Source organism: Phyllobates terribilis, unplaced genomic scaffold (genome assembly GCF_046119375.1).
Source record: "Phyllobates terribilis strain yellow unplaced genomic scaffold, ASM4611937v1 Scaffold_11__3_contigs__length_659146591, whole genome shotgun sequence".
NCBI lineage: Eukaryota > Metazoa > Chordata > Amphibia > Anura > Dendrobatidae > Phyllobates > Phyllobates terribilis.
The window spans coordinates 282,188,546-282,210,466 of record NW_027362771.1 but is presented as its reverse complement, the minus strand read 5'-3'; the positions used below and the strand labels follow the sequence as shown (position 1 = coordinate 282,210,466).

At 45.8% G+C, this 21,921-nt stretch overlaps 1 protein-coding gene across 1 annotated transcript in view; it reads left to right on the top strand.

Annotated features, from left to right (window-relative positions):
- CAMK1D (calcium/calmodulin dependent protein kinase ID) overlaps positions 1-21,921 on the top strand; it is a 356,546-nt gene that overhangs the window by 322,549 nt on the left and 12,076 nt on the right. Inside the window, exons 9-10 of the mRNA XM_073652382.1 lie at positions 237-324; positions 13,525-13,657. Of these exons, the coding sequence (XP_073508483.1) occupies positions 237-324; positions 13,525-13,657 (221 nt within the window). The remainder of the gene's footprint in view (positions 1-236; positions 325-13,524; positions 13,658-21,921) is intronic.

The following is a 21,921-nucleotide window of genomic DNA, read 5'->3' as shown; positions in this document are numbered from 1 at the left end:
TCTCACATTGGATGCTATACGCTAATGTAACCCCGGTCTTAGAGTGTGACCCTTTAACATTATCCAAATGGATATAATAAGGAGGGAAAGGCTGTGAACCCCACGCTTTACTTTACCTACCTGTGTTGTTACTTACGCTTCATGTAATTTTGACAGTCCATCACTGAATAGTTGTTTCCTTGTTTACCAAATTGTACATGCAAAAATATAAGATATATATTTGGAATATTTTTCAGGATTGCCGGAGATACAGCTCTATGTAAAAACATACACGAATCTGTTAGCGCTCAAATCCGTAAAAATTTTGCAAAAAGCAAATGGAGGGTAAGTGTTTATAAAATCATAATTTTTTTCTACTATCTTAAAATACTGCAGGTGTGCGGTAGCCTATAAATGAAATAGAAAAAATGGTATTTGAAATCATGATTCCTAAAGATAAAATTGGGTTAATTGAAAATTTACGTTAGTTCCATATTAAAGTTAAGATTTATTCACACGACTCTTGACATTTTGTTAACGGAAATTACTGCAACACAACACGTTTATGATTCATGTTAGTAATATGCTATCTTTTCTCAAACCTGAGCTCAGCTGAAATAAGGGTCTGCCATGTACTCTATGTGTGGGGTGATCGCTAAAAAATGTATTGTAGGTTGGAAACAAGGTTGTGGTGGTGGATAAAAAATGCAAAAGCACAATAGGGTCTTATCCAAGTAATAAAGAGAAAACAAAGGGTAGGTGTGCTCACCTTATGGAGTTGTGTCTCACACAACCCCTAGAATTGCATAAATGACAGCCACTGCAGCTTCCAATGGAAATATATACAAATGTGCCAAGGGTGATGGAAGCATCCTGTGCTGCTGATTAAATGACAAGTCATGATGAGATGAAGAATTGCTGGTTTAATGTCAACACATTGCGGAGTCACACCGACTCCTTCTTCAGGACAACCACAAATAAAAACTGAAAAAAAACTAAAAACAATGGTATTTCTGCTCGTTCTGAAGAAGGAGTTGGAGTGACTCCCAAACGCGTTGACATTAAACCAGCAATTCTTCATCTCATCGTGGCTTGTCATTTAATCAAGTGCGCAGGATACTTCTATCATCCTTGGCACATTTGTTAAGGTTGTGGTTAAAAATTGTACAAAGCTAAAAAAAAGAGAATATTCAGTTGCTGGTCAATACATACACACACACATCTATATATATAATCGTCTTATCCCGTCTGTCTGTGTGTCTCTCTGTCCAGGAAATCCCGCGTCGCTCATTGGTCCGGCAGCGGCCAATCAGCGCCGCGGGATTTCTGAAAAAAGATGGCGGCCGTTAGCGGCTCAACTGCGAGACGGAGCTTAGCGGCGATGCAGCCGGGAAATGAGCGCCGGGAGGCGCTCATCTCCCGGCCGGCAACAGCAGAAGGAACCCGACTGCCGGACCCATCTGCGGGACGGAGATGCAGCCGGGAGATGAGCGGCGCGAGGCGCTCATCTCCCGGCCGGTATCAGCGGATGAACCGCCGGCGCCGCTGACCTCCATGCGGAAGGGAGGACCGGGGAGCGGCGCTGCGGGTCGGGATATTTCTGCTGCCAGCGCCCGCTCATGTCCCGGGTACTCGCAGCGTAAGTAGCCACACAGGCAGCGCCGCTCCCCGGTCCTCACCAAGACGATTCGATGATTGGTCGCGGTCTTCGGACCCGACCAATCACTGATCTTAGCGCAAAACTTAAACACCGCTGTGCTGATTGGTCGCCGACGCCGCCCGCGACCAATCACCGATTTGGGCGCCACATTTAAATATCGGCCGCGACCAATCAGCACAGCGGTGTTTAAATGTGGAGCCAAGATCGGTGATTGGTCGCGACCAATATTTAAATTTGGCGCCCAAATCGGTGATTGATCGCGGGCAGCGTCCGCGACCAATCAGCACAGTAGTGTTTCACTTTGGCCGCAAGGTCAGTGATTGGTCGCGGGCCAAGTCCGCGACCAATCAACGATTTGTGCAGCACATTTAAATACCGGCCGCGACCAGTTGGATGTCAGCGCCGCTCCCCGGTCCTCCCTTCACGCCCTAGCCGCATGGATGTCAGCGGCGCTGCCTGTGCGGATACTTCCGCTCCGAGAACCCGGGACATGAGCGGGCGCTCGGAGCAGCAGTATCCCGACCTGCAGCGCCGCTACCCGGTCCTCCCTTCACACCCTAGCCGCTGATGTCCCCACAGTATCCGCATGGTGTTACAAAGATCCGGACATTTGTGTTACAAATCGCTGATTGGTCGCTGGCGCTGCCCGCGACCAATCACCGATTTTGGTGCCAAATTTAAATATCGGCCGCGACCAATCACCGATCTTGGCTCCACATTTAAACACCGCTGTACTGATTGGTCGCGGACGCTATTTAAATGTGCCGCCAAAATCGGTGATTGGTCGCGCCCAGCGTCGGCGACCAATCAGTACAGCGGTGTTTAAATGTGGAGCCAAGATCGGTGATTGGTCGCGGCCGATATATAAATTTGGCGCCCAAATCGGTGACCAATCAGCGATTTGTAACACAAATGTCCGGACCTTTGTAACACCATGCGGATACTGTGGGGACATCAGCGGCTAGGGTGTAAAGGGAGGACCGGGGAGCGGCGCTGCGGGTCGGGATACTTCTGCTGCGAGCGCCCGCTCATGTCCCGGGTTCTCGCAGCGGAAGTAGCCGCACAGGCAGCGGCGCTCCCCGGTCCTCCCTTCACGCCTTAGCCGCATGGATGTCAGCGGCGCTGCCTGTGCGGATACTTCCGCTGCGAGAACCCAGGACATGAGCGGGCGCTCGCAGCAGAAGTATCCCGACCTGCAGCGCCGCTCCCCGGTCCTCCCTTCACAACCTAGCCGCTGATGTCCCCACAGTATCCGCATGGTGTTACAAAGGTCCGGACATTTGTGTTACAAATCGCTGATTGGTCACCGATTTGGGCGCCAAATTTAAATATCGGCCGCGACCAATCACCGATCTTGGCTCCACATTTAAACACCGCTGTACTGATTGGTCGCGGACGCTATTTAAATGTGCCGCCAAAATCGGTGATTGGTCGCGCACAGCGTGACCACATTCAAATATCGGCCGCGACCAATTACCGATCTTGGCTCCACATTTAAACTCCGCTGTGCTGATTGGTCGCGGACGCTATTTAAATGTGGCGCCAAAATCGGTGATTGGTCGCGGGCAGCGCCAGCGACCAATCAGCGATTTTGAATAAAAATGTCAGGACCTTTGGAACACTATTCGGATGCTGTGGGGAGATCAGCGGCTAGGGTGTGAAGGGAGGACCGGGGAGCGGCGCTGCGGGTCGGGATACTTCTGTTGCGAGCGCTCGCTCATGTCCCAGGTTCTCGCAGCGGAAGTATCCGCCCAGCAGCGCCACTGACATCCATGCTGAAGGGAGGACCGGGGAGCGGCGCTGCGAGTCCGGATACTTCTGCTGCCAGCGCCCGCTCATGTCCCGGGTTCTCGGAGCGGAAGTAGCCGCACAGGCAGCCGCTCCCCGGTCCTCACCAATACGATACGCTGATTGGTCGCGCTCTCCTGACGCGACCAATCAGAGATTTTAACGCTGAATTCAAACATACTGTCCGCTGCTTAGTAACACGGCGCGCGAGATTTAAAACCTGCTTTTATGATTGGTCGCGGACGCCGCCCGCGACCAATCACAGATTTCCGCTCCAAATTTAAACACGCTCTCCGGCCAATTACCGCAACATTTGAAATATCTACGCCACCTTCGGGAGATAGCACGGCTAACTCCGCCCATTTGTCATGTGACTCACAAAATGCTCATAACGTACTGAGCAGGTTTTCTTTGTCACACTGTGCGAGGGATTTCAGTCAGACTGTGCGAGGGACTTCAGTCACACTGTGCGAGGGACTTCAGTCACACTGTGCGAGGGACTTCAGTCACACTGTGCGAGGGACTTCAGTCACACTGTGCGAGGGACTTCAGTCACACTGTGCGTGGGACTTCAGTCAGGTTTACTGAACACGTTCTGCCAGTGACAGCGCGCTGAACAGATACTTATTTACGTTTCCTGTTTTATAATGGGTCGTAAGCGAAAATACGCCACGGAGGAAGACAGAAAAGCAGCAGAAGCAGCAAGAAAACGACAACGTCGAGAGCAACAGACACCATAACACACTGCCGCCAGACAAGCCCAGGATGCAGAAGCTCACAAAAAACGCCGGGAACAGGAGACACCGCAACACACTGCCGCCAGACAAGCCCAGGATGCCGAAGCTCAACAAAAACGCCGGGAACAGGAGACACAGCAACACACTGCCGCCAGACAAGCCCACAATGCAGAAGCTCAAAAAAAACGCCGCGAACAGGAGACACCGCAACACACTGCCGCCAGACAAGCCCAGGATGCAGAATATCACAAGAAACGACGGGAGCAGGAGACACCGCAACAAACTGCTGCAAGACAAGCCCAGAATGCAGAAGCTCAACAAAAACGGCGGGAACAGGAGACACTACAACACACTGCCACAAGACAAGCTCAGGATGCGGAAGCTCACCAAAAACGCTGGGAACAGGAGACACCACAACACACTGCTGCCAGACAAGCCCAGGATGCGGAATCTCACCAAAAAAGCCGGGAACAGGAGACACTACAACACACTGCCACAAGACAAGCTCAGGATGCGGAAGCTCACCAAAAACGCCGGGAACAGGAGACACCACAACACACTGCTGCCAGACAAGCCCAGGATGCGGAATCTCACCAAAAAAGCCGGGAACAGGAGACACCACAACACACTGCCAGCAGACAAGCCCAGGATGCGGAAGCTCACCGAAAAATTCGGAAGCAGGAGACAACACCACACACTTCCGCCAGACAAGCACAGGATGCAGAAGCTCACAGAAAAATTCGGGACCAGGAGACTCCACAACACACTGCCGGCAGACAAGCCCAGGATGCGGAAGCTCACAGAAAACTTCGGGACAAGGAGACACCACAACACACTGCCGGCAGACAAGCCCAAGATGCGGAATCTCACAGAAAACGTCGGGAACAGGAGACACCACAACACACTGTCGCCAGACAAGCCCAGGATGCCAAATGTCACAGACAACGTCGGGAACAAGAGACACCACAACACACTGCCGCCAGACAAACCCAGGATGCGGAATCTCAACAAAAACGCCAGGAACAAGACACACCACAACACACTGTCACCAGACAAGCCCAGGATGCGGAATCTCACAGACAACGTCGGACACAAGAGACACCACAAGTCACTGCCGCCAGACAAGCACAGGATGCGGAATCTCACAGACAACGTCGGGAACGGGAAACACTGCAACACACTGCGGCTAGACAGGAACACGATGTGGAATCCCATAGACAATGTCGTCTCAATGAATCTCTAGAATCCAGGACAAACCGAGAACAACACGATCGACAAATTTATCAAAAACGAATGCTCTACCAACTAAGGTAAACCAAGCAGAACATTCAACAACTTGCACGTTACGTAACAGACAATGAAACTAACATTATTCAACACTACTGTGGGAAGATGAATGTAGTTTGTTCAAAATGCGAATCTATGAATTTTATCAAGGAAAAACCATCTGACAATCAGTTTACTCAATGCTGCCAAAAAGGAAAAGTAATGCTACCAAGATGTCACTACTCAGATCTGTTTGAGCAGTTGATGAAAGGAACGCATGAACACAGTAGAAATTTTATGGAAAACATCAGAAGTATCAACAGTTCTCATGCTTTTGCTTCATTTGGTGCCAACATTGCACCGCCCCCTGGATTCGGACTGTATTGTTTTAAAATTCATGGCCAGATCTACCACCGTACCGGAACACTTCACCCAGAACTAGGACAACCACCAACATTTGCACAATTATACATCTTTGATCCAAATGAGGCTACAGAACAAAGGATGAACCGAAAAGAAAATGAAAAGTGTAATGCAGAACTGATGAACCTAATTGCCGTACATTTACAAACAATCAGCCCATTTGCTGCCGCATATCGCATGCTAAAAGACGTTGAAGCTGAAGAGGAACAGAGAGATATACAAAATGGGACGGAAATGCCTTCTATTATCATGGCCATTAAACAAGAACGTCAACAAGATCCCCGATGTTACAACAAACCACTTGTAAGTGAGGTCGCAGTTGTTTTTCAAAGCGATGATGGAGAGCCTCCTTTTCAAAGAGATATATTAGTCCATCTTAAGCCAGACAAAAACAACCCTTTCGTTCCTAAAACACAACGGATTAGCATTTTGCACAGCAACCTTGATGCTCTTCTGTATCCGCTATTCTTTCCAAGCGGTGATCAAGGCTGGCATGAAAACCTACACCAGCAAGGAACTTCAAGAAGAATTACACAACTACAGTACTACAGTTTTCTTCTGTCTGTGCGAAATTACTTCAATCCTATTTTAAACGGTGGGAAACTGACACAACAGTACTTAGTAGACGCATACGTAAAAATTGAAGCAAATCGGCTCAATTTCATATGAAGGAACCAAAAACAACTTAAAGTTGAAGACTACTGCGTTCTTCAAGAACATTTGCAAAAACAATCCATTCAAAAAGAAATTCCAATAGGAAAAACAGTAATTCTCCCGTTGTCCTTTGAAGGTAGCCCCCGCAACATGCAACAGCGTTATCAAGATGCAATGGCAATAGTAACAAAGTATGGAAGACCTGACATTTTTTTAACAATGACCTGTAATCCTAAATGGCCGGAAATCACAGAAAATCTACAACCCTGGCAGCAAGTTGAACACAGGCCGGACTTAGTTGCACGCGTATTTCCACTAAAACTCAGCAGCCTTTTAGAAGACATCAAAAAAGGCCTTTTTGGAACAGTCGTAGCAATGGTACACATCATAGAGTTTCAGAAACGAGGTCTCCCACATGCGCATATACTAATTATTTTAGACGCGGATTCCAAATTTCGCACGGAGGACGAAATTGACAACATAGTGTGGGCTGAAATTCCTAACCAAGAAAAGTATCCTGAATTGTATAATATTGTAATCTGTAATATGGTTCATGGCCCATGCGGTGTAGCAAATCCAAAAAGTCCATGCATGGAAAACGGAAAGTGTACAAAAGGGTTTCCAAAGCAGTTGAGACAGCACACTGTTAAAGATTTGGACGGCTACCCATCCTACCAGAGACAACTGATTGATAACATTGTACACAACAAAAAGATTATAAATAACTCATGGATAGTTCCATACAACCCGTACTTATTAAAACGCTACAACTGTCACATCAACGTTGAAATCTGCGCTTCAATAAAAAGTGTTAAATATCTTTTCAAGTACATCTACAAGGGACATGACAAAGCTAACGTCGAAATCCAACAAAAAACAGTCAATCACGATGAATCATCACGGTTTGTTGACTCAAGATATGTCAGTGCTCCAGAAGCTACTTGGAGAATATTTGCATTTCCAATGCATTCACAGTCCCATGCCATTATACGTTTAGCTATTCATTTACCAAATCAACAACAGCTTTATTTCTTTGAAAATGCTCAAGTCGAAGATGTCTCCAAAAATTTAAGCACAACGTCAACATTAATGGAATGGTTTTTGCTGAACCAACGTGACGAAAACGCAAGGCAGTATTTGTATCGAGAGATTCCAGAGCATTACGTTTGGAATAAAATTTGGAAGCCAAGACAACGAGGACTTAGCAGAATAATTGGACGCATGTATACTGTTAGTGTCACGGATCAAGAAAGATATTGCCTTCGGCTGTTACTACTGCATGTCAAAGGAGCTAGAAGTTACGAAGATTTGAAAACAGTTAATGGAGTAGTGCACGATACATTTAAAGCTGCAACTTTGGCTTTAGGACTTCTATTGGATGATACTATGTGGACACTTACTTTAGAAGATGCAGTTACCCTACATATGCCTAAGAAACTTCGTGAATTGTTTGCCTACATTTGTGTCTTTGGACCGCCTACAAATCCGGATCAACTTTGGACAAATTTCAAAGAACATATAATTGAAGATTACTGCTTACGTCTTCACAACAAAAGTGGACATTGTCACAATTGCGAATCTTATGCCATGCAAGATATCCAAAATATCCTGCTAATGCATGGAAAAACATTTTCAGACTTTAATTTGCCACAGCCTACAAGTCAAGTTGCTCAAATTCAAGAGTATGACGAAGCTTATGAATTATTGTTGGCAACAGAGAAGAAAAACTCCTTAAATCAAGAACAACGAATTGCATATGACACTATTGTGAGCGCTGTAGAAAACCAAGCCGATCCAACGGCAAAATGTTTCTTTATTGACGGTCCTGGAGGCAGCGGTAAAACATACCTCTATGAAGTTTTAATGCATCACGTTAGAGGGTTAGGAAAAGTCGTATTGCCATCGGCTACAACAGGTATTGCAGCAAACCTTTTAAGAGGAGGTCGCACTATGCATTCACTCTTTGGGATACCGGTTCCGGTCAATGAATTCTCCGTTTCCAGAATCAAACAAGACACATTTGCAGGAAAACAGTTGAACAGTGCAAATCTTTTGACACTTGATGAGTGCACCATGGCGCCTAAATATGCTTTGAGCTTAATTGACAGACTTCTGCGTGAAGTTATGACTACAAATATTGCTGAAAAAAATGAAATTCCTTTTGGAGGTAAAGTTTTTGTCCTTGGCGGAGATTTTAGGCAATGCCTTCCAGTTGTACCGAATGGAACAAGAACAAATATTATCGAGTCAACCCTAAAAATGTCAGACCTTTGGAAAGAGTTTAATAAACTACAACTAATTAACAACATGCGATCTTCTGACCCAGAGTACAGCAACTGGCTTCTTAAACTTGGGAATGGTGAACTTAGCAATGAATATAACCTTGGAGAAGACATTGTTGAAATACCAGAAGACATGTTGTGCACTGACTGCATCGTAAGTGATGTTTTTGGACAACGCGTTGAAATAGATGTGAGCGACCAAAGCAGTGTTGAGAGAGCCTCTTCCTATGCTATTCTCTGTCCCAAGAACGATGACGTAGCTCTGCTAAATTCCCGTGTGATGGATAGAATGCCTGGAGAGTATAAATTATACAAAAGTGATGATTCGGTGGATGTCGACAATGAAGATGAACGAGAGCATTATCCAGTTGAATTTTTAAATAGTGTTACGCCATCAGGAATGCCATCCCACAGACTACAACTTAAAGTTGGAGCAATCGTCATGTTGCTGCGGAATCTAAATACAAGAAATGGTCTATGTAATGGAACTCGCCTTATTGTTACTGGACTCCATTCCCACATAATTCAAGCAACAGTGATCACTGGATCTGCAAAAGGAGACGAAGTGTTCATTCCACGCATTGATTTATGTCCTTCAGACACCGGTCTTCCATTTAGGCTTAGACGTCGACAGTTTCCAGTAAAACCAGCATTTGCCATGACAATAAACAAGTCACAAGGTCAAACTCTACACCGTGTTGGCATATATTTACCAGAGCCCGTTTTTGGACATGGACAACTGTATGTTGCATTTTCAAGAGTTAAAATGAGATCCAATGTCAAGGTGCAAGTTTTGGATATCCATTTACAAGGAAAGTTGCTTACAGATAGTCCAAAAGTATTCACCAAAAATGTCGTGTGCAAAATTATTTTAGGTTGATATTGTTAAGAAATATATTCTAAAGTCGTACTTCTTTTGTCCGATGATTTATTGTAAAATATTGTTACATATTCATCGAATAGTTTATATATTTTGATTATCTGTTTAATAATTTTGTTCAGTTGTATTAAGTTCTATAACCAATAATAGTTAATAAAGTATTATTTTCTGTATTCATTGTATTATTGTTAAATCTTCATAGCGACATCTGCAGCATGTGCTACTAAAGTTAATGCAGATTTGTGCCTCTCCACGCACTTAGTCCCGGCGTGGAAAGCAGCGAATCTACAGACAGCAGCTAATCACAGCAGTATCTGAGAGCGCATGCTGTGCCTCACATCCTGCGAGGAGCTGCTGAAAACAGGACAGACAGCGCTGGAGCAGAGAAAAGGAAACAAGGGGAGGATTAGGGTTTAGTTTTTGAAATGTGCTGTGGAGATGGGGGAATGAGTAGGTCATACAAAACCAGGATAAGCAGGCCATACAAGCTAAGATGAGGAAGGCGTACAATCCAAAATAAGTCAGCCATACAAACCAGGATTAGATGAATGACGCAGCCATACAAACCACATTGACAGACCGCGCTGTGGATGCTGGATATGACACGATGGGGGATAACCCATCCCGTCATTCACTGTGGTGCGCGGAACAGCAGACCCCTGGCTGCAGCCACAAATAGTTGTGATGTAAGCGGAAGCAACAGCTGGCTGCAGGCGGGACAATTACATGCTGGCTGTGCGTCGTCAGTGATGTTGTCACAAGCAAGATTGACAACATAACATAATGACCAAATTCATTAGGGGCACCGAGGGGAGACATTGTGAAGTTAATTAAAAGTAGTGCACAACCCATTTAAACACAGCTGCGCTGCTTAGTGGCGCCCGGTCAGCCGCATGTTTATTCTAGAATACCCGATGCATTAGAATCGGGCCACCATCTAGTATATATATATATATATATACACTACCGTTCAAAAGTTTGGGGTCATTTAGAAATTTCATTATTTTTCAAAGAAAAGCACATTTTTTTCAATGAAGCTAACATTAAATCAATTAGTAATACACTCTATACATTGTTAACGTGGTAAATGACTATTCTAGCTGCAAACGTCTTGTTTTTAATGCAATATCTACATAGGTGTATAGAGGCCCATCTCCAACAACCACCACTCTAGTATTTTAATGGTACATTGTGTTTGCTAACTGTGTAAGAAGGCTAATGGATGTTTAGAAAACCCTAGAAAACCCTTGCACAAGTATGTTAGCCCAGCTGAAAACGGTTTGGCTGATTTGAGAAGCTATAAAATTGACCTTCCTTTGAACTCGTTGAGAATCTGGAGCATTACATTTGTTTGTTCTATGAAACTCTCAAAATGGCCAGAAAAAGAGAGAACTTTCATGTGAAACTCAACAGTCTATTCTTGTTCTTAGAAATGAAGTCTATTCCATGCGAGAAATTGCCAATAAACTGAAGTTTTCGTACAACGGTGTGTACTACTCCCTTCAGAGGAGAGCACAAACAGGCTCTAACCAGAGTAGAAAGAGAAGTGGGAGGCCCCACTGCACAACTGAGCAACAAGACAAGTACATTAGAGTCTCTAGTTTGAGAAATCGACGCCTCACAGCTCCTCAACTGGCAGCTTCATTAAATAGTACACGCAAAACGCCAGTGTCAACGTCTACAGTGAAGAGGCGACTCCGGGATGCTGGCCTTCAGGGCAAAGTGGCAAAGAAAAAGCCATATCTGAGACTGGCCAAGAAAAGGAAAATATTAATATGGGCAAAAGAACACAAACATTGGACAGAGGAAGATTGGAAAAAAGTTTTATGGACAAACAAATCAAAGTTTGAGGTGTTTGGATCACACAGAAGAACATTTGTGAGACATAGAACAACTGAAAAGATGCTGGAAGAGTGCCTGACACCATCTGTCAAGCATGGTGGAGGTAATGTGATGGTCTGGGGTTGCTTTGGTGCTGGTAAAGTGGGAGATTTGTACAAGGTAAATGGGATTTTGAATAAGGAAGGCTATTACTCCATTTTGCAAAGCCATGCCATACCCTGTGGACAGCACTTGATTGGAGCCAATTTCATCCTACAACAGGACAATGACCCAAAGCACACCTCCAAATTATGCATGAACTATTTAGAATACCAGCTGCCTGCTTCTTCCCTATCTGTAATGGAGTGGCCAGCGCAGTCACCAGATCTCAACCCCATTGAGCTGTTGTGGGAGCAGCTTGACCGTATGGTACGCAAAAAGTGCCCATCAAGCCAATCCAACTTGTGGGAGGGGCTTCAGGAAGCATGGGGGGAAATTTCTCAAGATTACCTCAGCAAATTAACAGCTAGAATGCCAAAGGTCTGCAATGCTGGAATTGCTGCAAAGGGAGCATTCTTTGACGAAAGCAAAGTTTGAAGGAGAAAATAATTCTTTCAAATAAAAATCATTATTTCTAACCTTGTCAATGTCTGGACGATATTTTCTATTCATTTTGCAACTCATTTGATAAATAAAAGTATGAGTTTTCATACTTTTTACATAATTGTCTGGGTGACCCCAAACTTTTGAACGGCAGTGTATATGTATATACACTGTTTATATGCTATAGATAAAACAAATATAAATATATATATATATATATATATATATATATATATATATATATATATAAATATATATATACATAGATAGATACATATAGGAAAACGAGTGTTTACAAGCAGTGAATGTTAACTCAAAAAGTGTGTAGTTGTATTGACTAGGATGACATTAAATAGTACGTCATTTTTACTATTGTAATTCTTAAAAATGTATTTTTGGCAGGGGGGTGGTGTTATAATAAATAATCGTACCTTCTTTTTAAGTGAAAATGCTTTTATTAAAGAATAAGGCTCATCAAATTTTAATTCTGTAATCGGTTCTAATTATGTATGTAATGTAGTGTAAGTGTATTAAACTACTTATAGACCATCTTCCTCGGTTCCAAGCACTACCCCATTCCTCTTCTAGCACACATAACCTGAAATCAGGCTGGCCGACACAGGGGTTTAAATGTGGACCGGAAGTCCCTTTCTGAATGTAAATCTATGCAGTTTCTTAGACTTATATTGCTAAAACAGCTGCTGCTCCACAAGTTTGATGCTGTGTGAGCTGGCAAGGCTACAGAGAAGTCAGGTGGGGCCGGAGCATTGCTGGAAACTAGAGAAGACCACGATCGGTAAGTATTTTAATACACTTACACTCCATTATTTACATAATTAGGATGGATTATGGAATACAAATTTTGAATGAGACTAATAATTTAAACAATGTAAAATGTTAAAGAGAATCTGTCAGTAGGATAAACCCTCCAAAGCTGTCATAGAGAGTTGAATATTATGATACCTTGATGTCTGCAATCCAATGTTTTATTTCACAGAAATCAACATTTTTCTAAATATGTAAATGAGCCATTAAGATCTATGGGCCGAACATAAATCTACCTGAAAATCCCTGAGCTTATTTTATATGAAAGGGATTGTACCAGTGTGAGACATGTAATGACTGACAGTCTCCTCTCCTGATCTACATGTCTCACACTGGTAACTCGCCATTTCATGTAACATAAACGCTGGAGGCAGATTCTAAGGGAGTTCTGTGTACGGCCCATAGATCATAACGGATCAATTACATATTAAGAAGAAAGTGGATTTCTCAGTAAAAAGACAATGAAAAGCAAAAATCAAGGTATAATTTTATACATCATTCTTTGACCTACATGCCCATATAGACGGCTTAGGAGGGTTCATCCTACTGATAGATTCCCTTTAAGCAAATGTCCTTTTCTAACATTTCCATTCTGTCCACCTTCAGCAAGCATTTAATGCTACTGCCGTAGTGAGACACATGAGAAGATTGCACCTTGGAAGCAGCCAAGACAGTTCAAGTATGTCCAGTGGACACAGCCCTGCAAAACCTCTTCCAGATGGAACAAGTCATAAAGACTGTAAGTCAATTGTTCTCAGTGATCCTCGCTAATGTAATACAATTGGAATTGCTTCCTTTTCAAGCAGAATCCAAAAATAACCTAAATGGCTACAGGAAATTTCATTATTCCCACCTTTGTTGCAGGATGTATGACAATGTATGACAGGCCATATTCTTTCAATGAAATGCTGACACAAAGTGTTACGATGCCACAGTGCCTTTCATCAGATGATGACAGGCTTTACGAGCATTGCATCAATGGTACATAGGCTGCCATAAATAGGACCTGTGTTTTCTTACAGCTTAAACAGGAAAATGGTAGGAAGTAATATATTATTATTCTTGATTTATTTGTTTAAATAGTTCCAAAATTGGAGTTTGTGTCACCAGGTTTCTGTTTCCCCATTTGAGAGCCGTATAAAGTAGGGGCAGAGACCCTGATAGTAACACTTGATCACTTACGGGGCTTCTTGCTGTAGTTTTCATAAAACACTGTTCTCTCTCTCTAGCAGTTGTGCTATTCTTTCAGAGATGAGCTCCTGCTAAGTAGGGCCGTGACATTAATCCTTTCCCTGCCAGAAAAGAGATAATGTGTGATCTCCTCCTGTCCCTCTATAACACTAGGTTTTATGTATCTCACCGACAAAGTTAAAAATAAAAACTACAGTTCACAACGTAAAAAATAAGCCTCATACATGTCCCTTAGCGAAAACATAAGAAAGTTACTGCTTTTACAATATGACGACACATATATTATTGTTATGGAAAAATTGGATTTCGTGGTAAAAAAGTGGTAAACTAGAAATAAACTATACATTTTTTGTATCATTGTGTCTGTAAAGAACCAAAACATAAAATGAAATGGCTATTTATCCCCCCAGTGAACACCATAAAAAAAGTCAGAATTGTTGCTTTTATTTCAAGTTATCTCACAAAAGATGGAATAAAAAATGATCAAAAAAGTCACATAAACCCCACAGTGGCACTCAAAAACAGCTCCATTAACAGAAAAATAAAAAGATTACATCTCCCAAAATTTGGCGACACTAAAATATTTATTTTATTTTACAAACTATTTTTAATACGCGATAGTAAAATATAAATCTATATAAATTTGGTATCTCATTAATCGTAGTGACCCACAGAATAAAGTTAATATACAACACCCCCATGCCCATCTCAATTTTGAAAAAAATTGCAATTTTCTCTTTTCTTCCAGACACTACACATTAATTGCAATGTTTTTTTTTTTTAATTAATTCAAATTCAATGTGTCATGAAAAAAAAACTGTCTTAGATCCACTAGGATTCCACAGTTATTCCTATGTAAAGTGGCACTTGTCAGATTTAAATGTTCCAGCATAAAACCAGACTTTTGGTCTTTCCAGTTCTGATTATTTTATAAAGATACATAAAATGTAGATCTAGGTCCAAGCAGTATGCAGGGACTCTGCACACGTTGAACTTTTATTTTAAGGAGGCGTTTTGTATCTAATTTCAGTGTGGGTCACACTTTTTGCCACTAATATAAATATGCATGCTATTTTCATTAAAAATATTCGCTTTGAAGCAAAGTTGCATAAAGGTGCTTGTGTATTAAAATTGCTAAGTGGCATTTTGACAATGTGCCCCGTGTCTACTTTCAGAAAATGTATGGGGGGTGTAACATAATAACATATATTTTTTATTTTGTAATTTAGATTTTATTTGTACATGTCAAAAGTGTGAAAATTGTTCTGGCAACCAGAGGTGCAAATATGTAAAAAAAAATTGCTGGTAGCGGGAGGTTTAACGAGTCCCTGCTATCCCATCCCCATTAATTGGCGGCTTTCTGCCTACGCCTAAATCAATGGCGCAGGCATTTTTATACAGCGCTTATTAGAAGACTAGCAGAGCAGCAGCAGATAAAACAGTGATTTTATGAAAACTACACTAAGATGCCCAGCAATTGCCAAACAGCTGGAATCAGAGACTCATTCCCTATTTTATGCTGCCATCATACACCTGGCAGCAGATTCCTCTAAAGAGCTTCTGTAGGTGACTTAAATAAATATAGTTTATTTTAACCTGCAAGTGCAATGAGTTACTAATAAACAAATGGCACACAAACAAGTCTATATGGTGTGCACCAGTCTAAACAAGTGTACAAAGGCCAGTACTGCACATAAAACCCACGGAAATGCATCCAAGAAACACTCTCATTTGCTTCTCAATAATAAAACTATTCAAAAATAAGCTAATTTGGAATTTTCCAGTGATTTCCCAGATGAAATCAGTGGATGTTCGTATAGTTTGCAATCACAAAAAGATCTATGGATCTATTATAATATTATGAGGCGTGAGTGAAGAAAAGCTGGAAAAACAATAGTGCAATAGGGTCTTATCTGGCATATAAGTAGGATCAGGGTGCTGGGAATTTCTCACCTGATGGAGTTGTTGCAGACCCGCAAGATAATCCCAGTAGAAACAATGAAGAGAAGGGGTTCATTGTGCTGCTGAGGATACCAGTAAATGAAACCAGGAAATACAACTAGATGAAACCAGGAAGATACCAGTAGATGAAACCAGGAAATACCGGTAGATGAAACCAGGAAATACCAGTAGATGAAACCAGGAAATACCAGTAGATGAAACCAGGAAATACCGGTAGATGAAACCAGGAAGATACCAGTAGATGAAACCAGGAAATACCGGTAGATGAAACCAGGAAGATACCAGTAGATGAAATCAGGAAATACCGGTAGATGAAACCAGGAAGACACTAGTAGTTGTAACCAGGAAGATACCAGTAGATGAAACCAGGAAATACCATTAGATGAAACCAGGAATTACCGGTAGATGAAACCAGGAATTACCGGTAGATGAAACCAGGAAATACAGGTAGATGAAACCAGGAAATACCGGTAGATGAAACCAGGAAATACCGGTAGATGAAACCAAGAAATACCAGTAGATGAAACCAGGAAATACCATTAGATGAAGCCAGGAAATACCGGTAGATGAAGCCAGGAAATACCGGTAGATGAAACTAGGAGACCAAGGATATTTCTGTGCAATTTATTGTCAATGTGTGACACCCCAGGGGTCTGGTTGTCACAGTGATAGAGATATTACGTCTGAGAGCAGGTGGGAGGTCCTTTGGTCAGGGATCCTGTGCATGCCACACCTCCTGCCCAGCCTTGGGAGGGGAAGAACTTCCCCTGTATAAACCCGGGGCTGAGGCAGGGTTAGTGAGTCCAGGAAGAGTAGAGACAAGAGCAGCATAGGAAGCAGCAGAGTCACAAGGAGTCAGGGGCTGGCAGCTAAAGAGCTCGCCCTGACTAAGAAGATTCTTTACCGAACCCGGAGTCCGAGGCTGTGGGGACTAACTTCTACCCAGCAGCAGAATCCGTCAGGCAGGGGATTTCAGGTCCCCTGGCCCAGAAGCCCGAAGGCACGGTCACACGCGTGGGACCAGCACCGCCATCGTGGAGCGGAAGCCATTAGAAGGCCCCGAGTCACCGGCCATACGGGTGAGCACCACACGGTACACTCAGGGACGTGGGCTACTTACATCAGCTTCTAGCAAGGTAGCCAGAAGAGTACAGTCAGCTTGGGAGGCCTACAACTACGCCTGGCCAGGGGAGATCCCATCTGCTCAAGGACTGACCAGGCCCCGTTCGCTAGCAAGTACTCCGGGAGGGTCTATCGTTGTTACCAGTAAAGACCCTGAACGCTACCATACCGTCTCTGAGTGGTTCCTGCTAGCCCCATCATCCACGTCGGCTGCCCTGAGGCCATACCCCTCCCGTTGGGGGTTATACTATCACGCTGCACCATCCTTCCACCGGCCTCAGCGGTCTGCCCTGCAGCAGCAGCCCCCCTGGCTGCATTCAACGGGTGGCGTAGTCATCAACCATTTTCTACCGCTAACAGACTGCCGTCCAGTTTGACTCCCTGGGCACGGACCGGGTCACCGCCACGAGACTACAACCCTAAACAGATCCGGCTCCGGGTAAGCTCCCGCGTGCGCAACGCAGCGCGACACAGGCCCAGGGGCGCGTCAACTTTGGCGTAGTCGGCAGGATCACGTGCCCGCAACCACCGGGTACTGCGTGCCTGAAAAGCAAAGACTGTTCAAACTTACCATCGGTGAAGATTCCCGCCATCCGGCGCCATCTTCAGCCTTCTTCCCGCCATCGGTGAAGTTTCCCGCCATCCGGCGCCATCTTCAGCCTTCTTCCCGCCATCCGTGGAGTTTTCCCGCCATTGGACGCCATCTTGAGGACGCCGCGCGGGAAGAAGAGGGGCGTGGACTCCGAAAGCGCGCGAGAACTGAAGCCCCGCCTCACGTCCGGACGTTGCGTAAGGTCCTGGAAGGAGCCCAGCAGACGCCGACGTCACAGGAGCGCGACGGAAGGTCCTCAACCCTGACGATCCACTGCGGAGCCGCGGCCTACGGAACAGGATCATCGCAAGGTAGGCCACGGTCCACTAGGGGGGAGGAAGATGTCGGATACGGAGGAGAGCTCCACTGCCTCAACCCCCGCCAGCGCTACCGCTGTTGCAGTTATGCCCTTCACCATGCCCTATATCCCGGGAGCAGCTTGGCTACCCCAGTACTCAGGGGAGTCACATACCCTGCATGACTTTAGAGAAAAGCTGGATAGCCTCTTCCAGGTGTACCCCCTCACAGAAGAGCAAAAAGTGAGCATCCTGGTGGCCCAACTAACTGGGGCAGCCAAAAGGGAAGTAAAATCCTGGCCACCTGGGAGGAAGACTGTCGCAGGGATACTAACCCGGCTGAAGGACACCTTTGATACCCGCACCTCAGCCGAGATTAAACTTAGATTCTACGGGTGCAAGCAGCGAGCGCATGAGAGTATAAGGGACTATGCACTCAACCTACAAGAGGCCCTGAGGGCCATTAAGCAGACCGACCCTAATGGAGTGGGAAACGAGGACAGGCTGTTGACCGAACAATTTATAGAGGGTTTATATTGCAATGCCCACCGCACCCAGTTGCGGGCAATGGCCTTACAGGACCCTCATCTAGAATTTGCACAGTTCAAGGACAGAGCCATCCGGGTGCTCCGAGAACCGGCACCAGGTGGCGTTGTGACCCACAGACGCCCCACTACCACTTACTACCAGGAGGCGGCGCCCTTGTCAGCAGGGCCTGTGGGAGCTGATGCGCAGGCTTTGGACAATGACCCGGCTCCAGACCTACACCATCAGGTCCAAGAGCTAGCTAAAAGCGTTGCTGCGCTAACCCGAACTGTGCAGTCTTTACAGGTTTCCACTCCAGGGAAGATCCAGCTGGCATCCGGACCGGAGGACATCCCGTGGCGTCGACCAAGGAGGACCCCACCGGCCAGAGGAAGACCCAGTGACCGATACAGCGAGGACGGACGACCCATCTGCCGCCGCTGCAATCAACCCGGACATATGGAAAGGTACTGTTCTTTAAACGGGCACAACCTGGGGTAGAGGGCCAACCCCCAGGAAAAAGATCACCAGGCCCATCGAACTGGCGCGACAGATATGTGGGAGGACGTCCAGTCTTGCCTGTGGTACTGGATGGCATTCCCATGAGTGCCCTACTGGACACCGGGTCACAGGTCACCACCATCCCGTACGTGCTCTTCAAGCAGTACTGGAATGACTCGGATATTACCCGCTACCCTGACGACGACTTGAGTATCATCGCCAGCAATGGTCAGCCCGTGCCACAGATCGGATTTAAAGAGGTGACCATCAAAATTGGTAGAGTCGAACTGGCCGCACAGGGACTGATCATTGTAGATATTGACAAACATGAGAGTCACCCAAAAATAACTCTAGGAACTAATGTAATTGAAAATTGTCTTGCAGAGGTGATTTTCCTTTTACAGCAGGTTGCCAAGAATGCCAGCTCCGGCGAGCAGCGGGTGCTCCAGAAAGAGATCCGGGCACTGATGCAACGGCAACAAGTGGAACTCTCCGGCGGTGAGATTGGTAGCGTAAGAATGTGTGACCCTTTTCCTATTGCCATGCCCCCAAAAAGTGAAATGATGATTTGGTGCCGGGCAGCTATTGGTCTGAGAGGTAGAGATTACCAGGCAATGGTAGAACCAGTTTACTCAGACAGTAGGCCCACCATTTTGACAGCACGGGGGGTGGTCAATGTACGCCATGGGAGGGTGCCCGTTCGCATAATAAATATCGGGGAGAGGGAAGTGTACCTGCCCCGGTATGCCACGCTAGCCAAATTATATACCACTAATCAAAATTCTATACAATCTGTGGAACCCTTGCCTCCATCTCACCCGGAGGAAGGTAACGGCTCTAAGAAAGACATGGAGGACTGGTGTCAGCAACTACATCTGGGTACTGACTCCACTCCCTCACACCAGAAACAAGGAGTCTATCGGGTGGTTCAAGAGTATGAGAGAGTGTTTAGTAAACACCCGTTAGACTTCGGGCGAGTCAAGGGGGTAGAACACCGCATCCCCACGGGAGATCATCCTCCCATAAAAGAGAGGTATCGACCCGTACCCCCTGCACATTACCAACACGCCAAGGGGATGCTTAGAGACATGAAGGAGGCTGGGGTAATCCGGGATAGCTGTAGCCCCTGGGCAGCCCCACTAGTTTTAGTCAAAAAGAAAGACAACACCATGAGGATGTGTGTAGATTACCGGAAAATCAACCGTATCACACACAAGGATGCGTACCCCTTACCAAGGATAGAGGAGTCATTGGCTGCTTTAAGATCTGCTAACTTCTTCTCTACCTTGGATCTCACTAGCGGGTACTGGCAGGTTCCTGTAGCAGAGGCGGACCGGGAGAAGACCGCATTCACCACCCCGATGGGACTTAGCGAGTTCACCTGCATGCCGTTCGGACTCTGCAACGCCCCAGGAACCTTCCAACGATTAATGGAGTGCTGTCTGGGCCACAGAAACTTCGAGACGGTCCTGTTGTACCTGGACGATGTCATCGTATACTCCAAAACTTATGAGGACCACCTGAAACACCTGGCGGAGGTGTTCGAAGCTCTGGCGAGTTACGGCCTAAAGGTGAAACCCTCCAAGTGTCACCTCCTGAAACCAAAGGTGCAATACCTGGGACACGTGGTGAGCGCTGACGGAGTGGCTCCCGACCCCGATAAGATCACCGCAATTAAGGGATGGCCAAGCCCCTCCAGCGTAAAAGAAGTGCGGCAGTTCCTAGGGTTGGTAGGCTACTACCGAAGGTTTATTCCCGGTTTCACCAAAAAGGCAGCACCTATGCAGGACCTCCTGATAGGCCAGTCCCGGAAGGCCAAGAACCAGAAGCCGCCCTTCAAATGGGAAAAGCTAGAAGAAGAGTCCTTCCGCCAGCTGAAGATGGCCCTCACGGGGGATGAAATCTTGGCGTACCCGGACTATAGCCAGCCCTTCATCCTCTACACCGACGCCAGTAACATCGGGCTAGGAGCCGTACTGTCCCAGATTCAGCAGGGGAGAGAACGAGTAATCTCCTATGCCAGCCGAAAACTGCGACCCACCGAAAGGAACCCCGAAAATTACAGCTCATTTAAGCTAGAGTTCCTGGCCGTGGTATGGGCAGTCACCGAGCGCTTTAGGCATTACCTCGCTTCTTCCCGGTTCACCGTATACACGGATAACAACCCGTTGACACACCTGGACACGGCAAGACTCGGTGCCCTGGAGCAGAGGTGGATGGCCCGTCTGTCCAACTACGAGTTCACAATTAAATACCGGGCAGGGCGCTCCAATACCAACGCGGACGCCCTGTCCAGGATGCCCAACCTGCCGGACGGAGGAGAAGATCCGGAGGGACTGGAAGAAGTTGAACTCCCTGCGTTCCACCGTCATGGGACTATCCAGTATTCCCACCGGGTAAGGAGTAAGCAGGCTGCTACGTTGAACCCCTTACCTCACTACAACTGGGCGGAAACGCAAGACAGCGACCCTGCCGTCCGACTGGTGAAGGAGATGCTGACTCGCCCGGAGGCTAGCCTGGAATCAGACGCTCCAGAGGAAGCCAAACAACTATGGGCAGAGAAGAGTCGACTGTTCCTTTACAAGGGGAAGTTGTGCCGCAGAATGGTTAACTCCAGGACGCATGAACTACTCTGGCAAGTAGTGGTGCCACGAAGAGACGCAGCCATGGTGATGGAGGCATACCACGACGGAGCTGGACACTTCGGGTGGAAAAAGCTGGAGTTCCTGCTGCGCGAGCGGTTCCACTGGGTAGGCATGAGGGGAACCATCGAGAAGTGGTGCAGAGACTGTGGCCCGTGCAATCTGAGAAGGA